A 12,631-nucleotide genomic window follows, 5' to 3' on the forward strand; every position below is an offset into this window, starting at 1 on the left:
TGGCCATGGCTGAGAGTCAGTACAGAAAGAGGAGGCCCAGGGCGGGCTGGTCCTGCCAGCATCCTGGGTCTGGGTCAGCTTCCTGTGGCTGATCTGACTGTCAGGAAGCACCAGTCCACTCCCATCACCTTCCTGCAGGAGACCCAGGGCTCTGAGGCTGGTGCAAACCTACAGAGTGAGTGAGTGAGTGAGTGTGTGTGTGGCGGGGGGTCTTTTGGGGAGGCTGGTGCAACCTACAGAGAGTACGTGTGTGTGTGCGCGCCTGGGGGTCTTTTACGGAGGCTTCCAGAGAGTCTCATAATTCTTCCCTCCTTTCTGCAGAGCCCCAGTGGAGCCCAGGGAAGCCGGGCACTGTTTCCCAGCCCATCTCCCATCAGAACTCAGGTTCTGACCAGGCTCCAGTTGAGCCCCCCACTCAACTCCTTGCTGCTGTTAAATAAGAAAGCACCCACCAGGCCCCAGGCCCTGCCAGGGGCTCAGCTCTGGTTGAGCCTGTGCACCTGCTGCCCCCTCCCCCAGCTGAAGGCTCTCCCTACTCTTCTTCCAGGTGGGGGAATAACAGCGGTAAGAAGAGCTAATGCTTATTGGGCTCTTACTCTGTGCTAGGAGCTTCACATGGGCTATTATTGAACCCTCATTTTCTCGGTAAGCCAAAGGAGGAAAGTTATTTTCACCTGCCAGGGTCACGCAGATAGGAATGGAGAAGGCAATGGCACCCCACTCCAGTACTCTTGCCTGGAAAATCCCATGGATGGAGGAGCCTGGTAGGCTGCAGTCCATGGGGTCGCTAAGAGTCAGATACGACTGAGCGACTTCACTTTCACTTTTCACTTTCATGCATTGGAGAAGGAAATGGCAACCCACTCCAGTATTCTTGCCTGGAGAATCCCAGGGATGGGGGACCCTGGTGGGCTGCTGTCTATGGGGTCGCACAGAGTCGGACACCACTGAAGTGACTTAGCAGCAGCAGCCAAGGCCACGCAGATAGGAAATGGCAGAGCCAGAGGTCTGAGCCGGACTGTCTGGTTCTAGGCTCTGTGTGCACACAGTTGGCAGCTCTGGCTGAAGCTCGCTCCCTGGCGGCTCCCTGCCCCCAGAGGCTCGTGTCCAGAGATGAGGAGACAGATGGGGAGATGGGCTCAGCACTGGGAAGAAGGGACAGGGTGGGGCTGCAGATTGGTCTCTCTGATTCGGTGACTGAAATGGGCAAGGCACTTAGAGAGGACCCTGCAGAGACAAGAGCTACCTCCAGCCCAGCTCTGCCATTTTCCATCTCCGTGGAGGTAGTTGAAGGATGACTTCCGCCCCAGTCAAAGGCTGGTCCATTCTGCAGGTCCTGGAGCCACTGAGTGTGACTCGTCACTCACACTTCACGCCAGGTCTGACCGCTGCTTGCACCCCGGCCCTTGCCCAGACAGTGCCGCGGCCTCCTTGCCGCTTTCCCTGCTCTGTTCTTCAGGTGACTGCGCTCTCAGCAGAGCAGCCCAGCTGAGCCTGGACACTTAGCATCCTCCTGTGAAAGCCGCACTCCAGCACTTCCGTTCTGCCGCCCCTCCTTCCTTGTCTGCTGGCCTCACTCTTTGTAAGGCCCACCTTGGCCACCTGATTACCTGCGAACCTGCCCACTCCTAGTCTTTACTGCTTTATTTTTCTCCAGAGCACATTTTTCTAACATACCGTATGATTTGGCTCACTTTAGTGGCCACAGCCCCGTGCCTGCTCACCCTGCGCCAGCTTCACGAGCTGGGGGCTCTTGTGGTCCTCATCTGCTTCGCTCCCTGGGCCAGTGCAGAGCCTGGCACTCAGTGGGCTCTCAATAAGTAGTTACTGAGTAAATGGAGGAGATGGGCTGGGTGACGCCCTGCAGGGGGTCACATGGGTCAAATGCAGTGGTAGCTGTTCCGTCCACGGACTGCCTTCACTGGTCACTGGTGGACTCTCCATGGGACCCTTATCACCCCACTTGTGTTTCACTCCACTTGGGCTGAACTTGGCAGATGGAAGGGACCCAGGACAGCTTTACCACTGGATGAAATCCCACTACTGACCCCACAGGATTGAGTCCGACCCTTACTGATTGTGTGTCACTAAGTTATACCATCTCTCTGGCCTCGGTCTCCTCATCTGTAAAATGGGACAGTGGTACCTGCTGCATGGTGGGGGGATCTGGTGAGGACGTGCATGTGATGTGCTCAAGACAGTAGCTGGCCTGTAAATGTCAGTGACCATCAGCTTTATCGGTACACCTGGTGATTCTAGATGAAGCTTTATAATGGAGGCAGAGATGCTGAAGCAGGGGTCTAGTTTGGTTCCCGCAGCCAGGCCACCAGCACCAAGGAGGGCTGTGGTCTCAGATGTAAGGAGGCAGAGGCTGGTTCGGAAACCAAACTTACCTTGAGGTCCTGATTTGATCGCCTTCCTAATATCCTTTGGGGAAAGTCTTGCCATCTTTCTGAGTCTCAGTTTCCCCATCTGTGAAAACGGTGATCACAGTCCTGTCTCCCTGGGTGGGCAAGACTTATGTGAGACCCCAGGGCCCATGCTTATTTATTTATTCGGTTTCTTGTTTACAGGCCACTCAGTCTATAAAATGTATTTGAAAATACTTGAAGATAAGATAAAAAGAAAAAAAAAGAAAAAAAAAAAGATAAAAAGAGAGCAGGCCAAGAACAAGTTCAAGGAAAAAAAAAAACCCAGACAGCTGTGTGTAACAGTGTCCCAGAAAACTTGGCCTGTGAGGCACTGCCTTGCTCTGGGCCAGCCTCTGTGTCTGTCAGCCTCCCAGCAGCCCAAGCCACGAAGGATACACACTCCATTCCGTGATTCTTGGCAGCAAGCCGGGCTGGGGCCTTATCACATGGCCTTACCCTGAAGGCCCCTGCAATTCAGAGGGGGGACTCCCAGGCCCTGGCGAGTCTGTTTTCCAAAGGGTGCAGCTGGCCAGAGGTAACTAGATCCTAAAAGCCTGTCTGACCAGGGAGCTGAGGGGCAGCTGGGTCAGTGTGACCTCAGCAGGGCTGCGGGGGCCCCTTACCTGAGTTTCTCTTACCTTCCTGGGGCCCGTGTTCACGGCTGCCAGGAGGTTTCGTCTGAGTGGCGGCCCCAACCTTGCCTTGCACCACTCACGGCCAGTTCAGTCCAGGGAGGGCTATGATTGGGGTGTCCCATAGAGACAGGCTCCAAGTGGGCAGAAATGATCTGCCAGAAGGTGCAGGGCTGATTTGCCAGGCCCTAAAAGCCCTCAGGAGGGCGCTCTGGAGATCTCTGCCATGCTGACCTCTTGTTTGCTGTGTTGCCTTGCGCCAGGTCCCTGCCCCAGCAAGAGCTCGCATCCTCCTGCCTCTCCTGGGCCTCAGCTCTCGGCCACTCCACTCACCCCGCCGGCCGGGTCTGCCTTTGCCAGAGCAGGGCTAGAATCCGTGGTGGGGACGGGAGCTCCCTCCCGCCTCCCTCAAAGCCAGTGGAGACCAGTCCCCGCCCGCCTCTGGCTCTGCCCCAGGGCAGCTGACATTTAGCAGAGGTCAGGCCCCAACCCCTGACTGTCCTGCCTCCTGCAGTCAGCTGTGCCGACCCCCACCTGAGGCCGGGCTCCAGGGTGTCTGCATTTAAACTGGAGGAGGGGGGACATATGAGGGCGCAAGTATCACCCTGGCCAGCAGGATTGGCAGACCCAGCTGCTCCTCACTAGCGTGCTCAGGACTCCTCACCAAGGGGAGGCTGGGGAGGGTGGCCCCTCCTCCCCGACATGAAAGGGTGGGAGGATATGGTCCTTAAAGCTTGTTCTAGATCAAACATTTCATGATTGTGTGCCTTATAATCATGTAGTTTAGAGAACATTTATGTTGGAGTCTTCCAGCCTTGAGCTTTGAAAGAAGTAGAAACCTGTTGAATACCTGCTGTACACCAGGAACTCTGTACTCATTTCACAGATGTAGAAACCAAGGTTCAGAATGGTGAGGAGCCTGGCTTTAGTTAGGAAAGGAAGGGGAGAGTATAGCAAGTGAAGTGAAGTTGCTCAGTTGTGTCCAACTCTTTGCGATCCTGTGGACTGTAGCCCACCAGGCTCCTCCGTCCATGGGATTCTCCAGGCAAGAATACTGGAGTGGGTTGCCATTTCCTTCTCCAGGGGATCTTCCCGACCCAGTGATCTAACCCAGGTCTCCCGCATTGCAGGCAGACACTTTAACCTCCGAGCCACCAGGGATGCTCAAATGACCCAGAGGAAGAACCAGAAACATAGGGAGAGGCCACAGAAAGGAACATTTTAAGGGAAAGGACAGTGCGCTCCCCCCCGCCCCACCCAACCCCCCCCCCACACACACAGGAAGGGAAATGAAAATACCAGTTTCTGTCCCAGCCCCTTCTCTACCTCCGTAAGTCACTCCAGCCAAGGCACTGGTCATTAATTCAGTCATGCCTGACTCTTTGCAGCCCCATAGACTGTAGTCCTCCAGGCTCCTCTGCCCATGGAATTTTCCAGACAAGAATATTGGAGTGGAGTGCCATTCCCTTCTCCAGGCGATCTTCCCAACCCGGGGATCGAACCTGAGTCTCTTACGTCTGCTGCGCTGGCAAGCAGATTCTTTACCACTCAGTGCTACCCGGGAAGGCACTGGTCTGACTTGGCCAGGTGGGTGTAACCTCCTGGCCGGTGTGCCCTCTTTCCTGGGCTGTGTGGTGAGAGTCAAAGGTGCTGCACAGGCTCCCTCATGAGATAAAGAGCATGGCTGAGTTAAGTGTGGAGTCCAGTTTAGAGTAACGTGAGCCTTTCAGTTTCTTAGTTGTGACCACATACTGTGGCAATGTAAGTGTCCACACGTGGGGAGACGGGGTAACCAGTGTAAAGGAACCCTCTGAACTATCTTTGCAACTTTTTGATAAGCTACAAATATTCTAAAACAGAACTTTGTTTTAATTATGAAAAACAATATATATGGCTTTCCATTCCACAACCATAAACTAATTGATAAACTGTGCAAACAAGTAGAGAATGGTCATAATCACGATCCCTCATAGAGAATGATTCATTCCAAATGAGTATGGAATATGTGAAATTTAAAAGGAAATGGTACATTTATTTCTACTGACATGAAAGTCTCTTTAACCTGTGGTTGATTGAGGAAAACCACTTGATTGGATGAGTGTTCAATAGAATAATAATTATAAAAAAAATATTAAGCTGAGAACAGAAAAAAATGCATATAAAACCAGTGATGCACCTCAAGCAGAAAATATTATGGCTGGATATCAGTCAACTGCCTTGCATGGGGCAATGAAGGAGCTGTTATTCAGTCACTCAGTCGTGTCTGACTCTTTGCAACCTCATGGACTATGACGCCCCAAGCTTCTCTTGTCCTTCACTATTTCCTGGAGTTTGCTCAAACCCATGTCCATTAAGTTGGTGATGCCATCCAACCATCTCATCATCTGTCATCCCCTTCTCCTCCTGCCTGCAATCTTTCCCAGCATCAGGGTCTTTTCCAATGAGCCGACTCTTCGCATCAGGTGGCCAAAGGATTGGAGCTTCAGCTTCAGCATCAGTTCTTCCATTGAATATTCAGGGTTGATTTCTGTTAGGATTGACTAGTTTCACCTCCTTGCTGCCCATGGGACTCTCAAGAGTCTTCTCCAGCACCATGATTCAAAAGCATAAATTCTTGTGTGCTTAGCCTGTTTTATGGTCCAACTCTCACATCTATATATGACTTTTGGCAAAACCGTAGCTTTGACTGTATGGCCCTTTGTTGGCAAAGTGATGTCTCTGCTTTTTAAATACATTGTCTAGGTGTGTCTTAGCTTTCCTTCCAGGGTGCAAGCATCTTTTAATTTTGGGGCTGCAGTCGCCATCCTCTGGAGAACTTTTTCTTAATTGTGTTTATTAAATATGTTAGAATTAGAAGTGTTCCCTTGAGACCTGGAAATTTTTTTCAGTGAAAAAGGTTTGTTAATATAGCCACACACACACACACAAAGAGACAGACAGATGGACAGATAGAAGGAGAAAGCATCCTGGACAGTTCAGGAAAGGGACCCCATGTCTGCAGCCTACAACCCACTCTCCCCCTCCCTTAGGGCCTGTAAGCCCCTTGAGGCAGGTTCCACATTGTAGGGTTGAGCTTCTCCCAGGATGCATTCTGTTCTGGAGTAAAGCCCAGCGATGCAGCTGGCACAGTCATGGTGGGGTGGGCCAGGTGCTGGAGCTGGTTGCTGTTCTGCCAAAGTTTTACTTTCCTTTTTAGTAAACTTTTTCAAAGGATTCATTTGAAACCACTCTAGCACACAAACAATTTCAATTTTTTATAGAAGAGAAGAGAATTTCAATATACAGTCATTAAAAGAAAAAAATAGAAACAATAGAAGTAAGAACATACATCACCACATTGGGGCAACAACCTACATCCAGACTTGACCATCATTGGGAGGTCCCTGCAATCTGGAGTCCCAGATGGGAAGGGTTTTGGGTGGTGCATACACCCTATGGGTGATAATCCAAATTGCAGCTTTGAGGGCTCCTGCTTATAATCCCAGGCCACAACCTGGTACTATAAGCAGTTTGTGTTCAAAAATGCAGCTCTGGGTTGTCTTTTTCGTTTTTAACTTTTACAATGCTATTTGTTTCACCTTTTGAGTCACAGGATTTCATTAGACCCCAGGGGGTTGGCCAGACCTCCAGGGGCTCAAGAATCCCAAGACCCACTCCCTTTCTTATTTAAAGTGCTGCCTGACTTGCTTTGCTTTCAGGCAGGCATGGAATCCAGGCAGTGTGCAAGCAGGTCAGAGGCCGGCTCTCCTTCTGAAGCCTGAACACGACTTTTTCTATTTTAGTTTCTCTAAAAGTTGCATTCCTTCCCTCGGGAGAAGAGCCTCAGGCTCCCCTCGCCAGGTCTGCAGACTCCTAACTGCTCTGCTTTCTCCCCCGTTTCCTGCAGGATGAAGATGAAACGCTACAAGCTGTTTCTCATGTTCTGTATGGCCGGCCTGTGTCTCATCTCCTTCCTGCACTTCTTTAAGACCCTGTCCTATGTCACCTTTCCCCGCGAACTGGCCTCTCTCAGCCCTAATCTGGTGTCCAGCTTCTTCTGGAACAATGCCCCGGTCACGCCCCAGGCCAGCCCGGAGCCGGGTAGCCCCGACCTGCTGCGGACCCCACTCTATTCCCACTCACCCCTGCTCCAGCCGCTGTCGCCGAGCAAGGCCACGGAGGAGCTCCACCGGATGGACTTCGTGCTGCCCGAGGACACCACCGAGTACTTCGTCCGCACCAAAGCCGGGGGCGTCTGCTTCAAGCCAGGTACCAAGATGCTGGAGAAGCCCCCATCGGGGCGGCCAGAGGAGAAGATGGAGGCGGGCGACGGCGCGTCGTCGTCGGCGCGGGGCCCGGGCCGGCAGCTGCTGAGCGCCCGGGAGCGAGCGGGGAGCCGCGGCCCCGGCACGCGGCGCAAGTGGGTGGAGTGCGTGTGCCTCCCGGGCTGGCACGGGCCGAGCTGCGGCGTGCCCACCGTGGTGCAGTACTCCAACCTGCCCACCAAGGAGCGCCTGGTGCCGCGGGAGGTGCCGCGGCGGGTCATCAACGCCATCAACATCAACCACGAGTTCGACCTGCTGGACGTGCGCTTCCACGAGCTGGGCGACGTGGTGGACGCCTTCGTGGTGTGCGAGTCCAACTTCACCGCGTACGGGGAGCCGCGGCCGCTCAAGTTCCGCGAGATGCTGACCAACGGCACCTTCGAGTACATCCGGCACAAGGTGCTGTACGTCTTCCTGGACCACTTCCCGCTGGGCGGGCGGCAGGACGGCTGGATCGCCGACGACTACCTGCGCACCTTCCTAACGCAGGACGGCGTGTCGCGGCTGCGCAACCTGCGGCCGGACGACGTCTTCATCATCGACGACGCCGACGAGATCCCCGCGCGCGACGGCGTGCTCTTCCTCAAGCTCTACGACGGCTGGACGGAGCCCTTCGCCTTCCACATGCGCAAGTCGCTGTACGGCTTCTTCTGGAAGCAGCCGGGCAGCCTGGAGGTGGTGTCGGGCTGCACGGTGGACATGCTGCAGACGGTGTACGGGCTGGATGGCATCCGCCTGCGCCGCCGGCAGTACTACACCATGCCCAACTTCCGCCAGTATGAGAACCGCACGGGCCACATCCTGGTGCAGTGGTCGCTGGGGAGCCCCCTGCACTTCGCCGGCTGGCATTGCTCCTGGTGCTTCACGCCCGAGGGCATCTACTTCAAGCTGGTGTCGGCCCAGAACGGCGACTTCCCCCGCTGGGGCGACTACGAGGACAAGCGGGACCTCAACTACATCCGCAGCCTGATCCGCACGGGGGGCTGGTTCGACGGCACGCAGCAGGAGTACCCGCCGGCGGACCCCAGCGAGCACATGTACGCCCCCAAGTACCTGCTGAAGAACTACGACCAGTTCCGCTACCTGCTGGACAACCCCTACCAGGAGCCGAAGAGCACAGCGGCCGGTGGGCGGCGGAACAAGGGTCCGGAGGGAAGGCCACCCGCCAGGGGCAAATTGGATGTGGTTGAAGGCTAAGGCTGCATGATCTTACAGGGCCAGGGGCAGGGTGGGGGTGGGGTGGGGTGTTGGCCCCTGCCCCTCCTGTTGTTACCTTTCTGCCTCCTTCCACCCTCTGGGTGGTTCGTCAGAGGACCAGGAGTGGAAGGTGGGGGAGTCTTTCCTACTCAAGCCCCTGTGAATCCAGGGTCAGGCCTGTGAGCTCAGAAAACACCCTTACCCCACCAGGGGAGGAGAGCAGGTGCCACCGCCCCTAGGAGTGCTGCGGCTGGGAGGTGCCTGCAGAGAGCGCAGGAGGGTTACTGGGGAGTAGGGGTGGGCGGGGGAGGGAGCCTGCAGGAACCCTGGGGCAGCAAGAGGGGTGCCGCGGTCCCCTCCAGGGAGAAGCAGCCCACCATGTGGCCTCCTGGGGCTTTGGACCCACGGTAGGAAGGGAGAGATGCCAGGAGTTCCCAGGGCTCTGTAAATAGTTGCATTCGGGCCCTGGAAGAAGCAGGGACACCAGGGTGGGAGGGAATGAAAAACGGCAGCTGGAAAGAAGCTCCAATGGATGCTTTGTAGTGGCCTCAAGAGTGCCGGGCCAGAGGGAGTGGGGACCTCCACTCTCGTCTCACAGGACATACAGCACAGATGGCCCTGTGCCCCTCAGCCCCTCTGGAGATGACGCAGGTGTGGGGAAGCCCGGGGAGTCTTCTTCTAGGTTCCAAAGCTGGCCTTGACATTTCTTCTTACTTTTTATATCGCTGTCTTGTGGGCTGCCCACCCAGTCCTTGCAAGTTCCAAGAGTCCAGTTCTCAGGCTGGGATGGGACTGTCAGCTAGCCTAGTAGGTGAGATGTGGGGAGCCTCCTCCCCCATCACCCCTTCCCACTAGGACCCACAGCCTCAGCTCTCCACTGTCTCAGGTGGAGGCACCCTTGTGCCCCTTTGGGGGCTGGCTTGGGGCCAGGAAGGGGCCACAAGGCTGCTCTGGGCCCACGAGGGACATTAAGGCCAGTTGTTTGTCGTCTCATTCCTTAGCTGCCTCGGGGGAGGGGGGTGTATATGTTAGAGTAGATTCTAAGCTGCTGTAATTAAGAGACCCCAAAATACAGTGGTTTCGGCAGACAGAAGCTTGTTTCTAACTTACCTCTCTGGAGGGTGGTGGTCTGGAGGGCAGCTCTGCTTTCCTGCCTCATGCCTTCCATCTCTGGATAGAGTGGTTGCTCCAGCTCCCACCGTCTCGTTTGCATCCATGTCCGAGGGAAACAGAGGACGTGCATGCCCCATCTGTTGAGAGCGTGAGCCAGAGGTGGCACAGTCACTTCTGATGGCATCTTGCAGGACTACGTCACTTGGCCACCAGAGCTGCAAGGGAAGCGGGAGAAATGGTTTCCAGCTGGGCTGCCCCTGTCACCTATTAAAGGAAGGAGGGGACAAAATGAAGGCGGAGAGGATACTTACAGGGACAAGGGGCATCTCTGACCCTGAGGGAGGAGGGGAGAGGGCGGAAGTGACTGTTGCCCTGGTGGGATCCTGCTGACATGCTCACAGCTCCTGCATCGGCCTGTCCCTGCCCGTCTCACTGACGACCCAGGGCTGGATCACTAAGAGCATGCAGTGGTGGGCAGGGAGCGGCGCCCCCTCCCAGCGGCCCCCTCGGGTGTTTACCCAGTGATGCTGAGCCTGCCTGTGGAACGGTACATGTCTTTGCGTGCGTGTGTATTTATGGCATGGGTGCATGCTTGGTGTGTACTTGTCCGTGTCTGTGTTGGTGTGTCCCTGTATATATATGCCTGTGTGTGGGACGTGGGAGCAGGGCCCAGGCCTCTCCTTGCTGGGACCTGGAGCCTGTGGCCATACTTCCTGCAACTCCCCAAAATGACTGAGGCAGAAAGGCAACCTGGGGAGCCAGAAAGCCAGGCTAAAAGGGATATGGGGGTCCGTCTGTCTGTCTGTCTTTCAGTCTAAGGAATGAGAATGCTCTCAACCTGAGGGCTGTACCGCTGTGAGACCATGACCTTCTAGCCTCTTCCCTCTAAGCCTCCAGCCAAGACTTTCTCGGCGTGTCTTACTGGGGGGTTTCCCGGGGAGCTGGTGTGGTGTGGGGAGCTGGCTGCGGAACAGCCTCAGGCAGGCGGGCATGAAGCAGGCTGGGGGGCCCCCACTGTCCCTCCAGTTGAGGGGGTGTCCCAAGGGAACCAACCCCTCCCTCGGAGTTAGAGCAGCGCCCCCTCCAACCCCCCAGCCCCTCTTGGGGCTGAGAAGTGGCTCAAGAGGTCAGGGTGTCCCTGTGGCTCCAGGTCACTCCAGGCCAGGGCCTGCCCGCCAGCCACCTCTGCCCACCTCCTGGGCGGGCATCTCCGGGGACACATGCCTGAGCCCCAGCCCAGGGCCTCCCACCTTGACAGCCTCCTCACCCCACACCCCCCACACCTGTGGGGAGGTCCCCCCTCCAGGCTGGCAGGGGTCCCTCGCTTCCAGTGCCAGCTCAGGGGCAAAGGTAGAAAGAGGGAAGGAGCTTGGACATGCCAGACCCCGCCTTCCCTCTCAGACAAGGAGGGCCAGGTGTGTTTGTGGTCACCCCCCAGTGGAGGCCTGGCCATGGAGAGCAAGCCCAGCCATCTGCAGGGTCAGGGGACCAAGGCATGGGGTTGCAGAGTTTCACTCAGAGTCACATCATACACTGGGAACTTCGGGGACAGGGGATCCCTGGGCCACTCCCCTCCATGAAGGCAAACCAAACTGTGAAAGGGGATGCCAGCAGGCTGCTGGCCCTGTCGTCATAGCCACCTTCCTTCCTTCCTTGGGAAGCCCTGGCCCGGGGGTCTCCAGACTCATGGAGGCCCAGCCCACCCTACGGGGGTTCCCTAGGGTGTGGTGGTTCCCACAGCAGGCGTGGGAGAGCTTTGGGGACAGGTGACAGGGTGGGGAGCTAGGACTTGCCCCAGCAGCAGGCAGGGCCCTGGGAAATGTGGAATTTAAGGACACCGATAATAATAATAGTATTATTTTTTTTGTAAGGGAAAATCAATATGTACATTCTGAAATCATTTTCTCTGTAAATGGTTGGATTTCATTTCACCCTTAAAGGGATGCTTAAAGGAGAAGATAATATTAATAATAAAAACAGCTACAAAGTCTGAAGGTTGTACTTGAGTGGCTGCTTTGGGGGTGCGCTGGCACAAGAAGGGGTGCAAGTGGGTGACTCTGGTCTTGCTGGGTCGGTGGGGGGTGGTGAGCCTTCCTGAGGACTGGACAGGCAGTGGGGGGGCATTCCAAGCATCTTCATTTAGGGATGCAGTTACCCCCACCCCCAACCCCCACCAAGGGAGCCTCTGACTTCCCACCAGTGGAAACGGGCCTGGAAAGGGGGTGATGACGGGTGGTCCTTCACAGAAGGAGGAAGTGGGTCCGGGCCTGGCCACTTTCCTGAGGTGGGCAGGGGACCCCTTTGGGGATCTAGATGAAGACCCTGGTGCCTCTAGGGAGAGGGGAGTGATTTTTCCACTATTGTGCACCTGTCACGGGTCCTAAGGCCACACACTTAGTGGGTGTGGGGTCAGACCTGAATTAGGGGTACCAACCCTCCAGGGCAGGTGGGAATGGCAGCCTCCACAGTTGGTCATCTCCCCTATGGAGCTAACCTGGACTTGTGCTGTGATGGCGCCCGGGTGGTGGAACGTGGGGACTTCCTGGAGGCTTATTCCAGGTCTTTTGGATCCTGGCATTGTCCTGCAGAGGGGGAGCCTCTGGATAGTTTATAAGGAGAGTCTCAAAGGTGAACTCTGCCTTGGTCCCTCGTGGGGTGGCTGTGCAGCCTCTGTCTTAGATGGAGAAACTGAGGCTAGAGACGGGAGAGGAGTGACCACAGTGTTGCTGACCAGAGCAGGGGCTCACGTCTCCTGAGCACCTGGGGAGTGCCGAGCCCTTTATGCCCATCACTGACGCCTGCACTCAGCCACACCCCAAACCCAGGAAGGCGCCCGCAGGTGCGGGATTGAGCGGGAGTGGGAGAGATGGAGATGCTGCCTCTATCTGGGGGATGCAACAGTGACCCAGCTGCCAATTAAGGTCAAGTTTACAGCCTTTAAATCGTGTCTGATAATGAATCATCACCATTGTAA

The 12,631-nt window shown here is 55.7% G+C and overlaps 1 protein-coding gene across 4 annotated transcripts in view; it reads left to right on the forward strand.

Moving 5' to 3' along the window:
- Positions 1 to 11,647, forward strand: part of MGAT3 (beta-1,4-mannosyl-glycoprotein 4-beta-N-acetylglucosaminyltransferase) — a 39,308-nt gene extending 27,661 nt beyond the window's left edge. For all 4 annotated transcript variants that reach the window (XM_069586036.1, XM_069586039.1, XM_069586037.1 and 1 more), the window contains exon 2: positions 6,930 to 11,647. In XM_069586036.1, the coding sequence (XP_069442137.1) occupies positions 6,931 to 8,544 (1,614 nt within the window). In that variant the 5' untranslated portion in view covers position 6,930 and the 3' untranslated portion in view covers positions 8,545 to 11,647. The remainder of the gene's footprint in view (positions 1 to 6,929) is intronic.
- Positions 11,648 to 12,631: the final 984 nt, after the last annotated feature.

Source organism: Ovis canadensis, chromosome 3, assembly GCF_042477335.2.
Source record: "Ovis canadensis isolate MfBH-ARS-UI-01 breed Bighorn chromosome 3, ARS-UI_OviCan_v2, whole genome shotgun sequence".
In the NCBI taxonomy this organism is placed as follows: domain Eukaryota; kingdom Metazoa; phylum Chordata; class Mammalia; order Artiodactyla; family Bovidae; genus Ovis; species Ovis canadensis.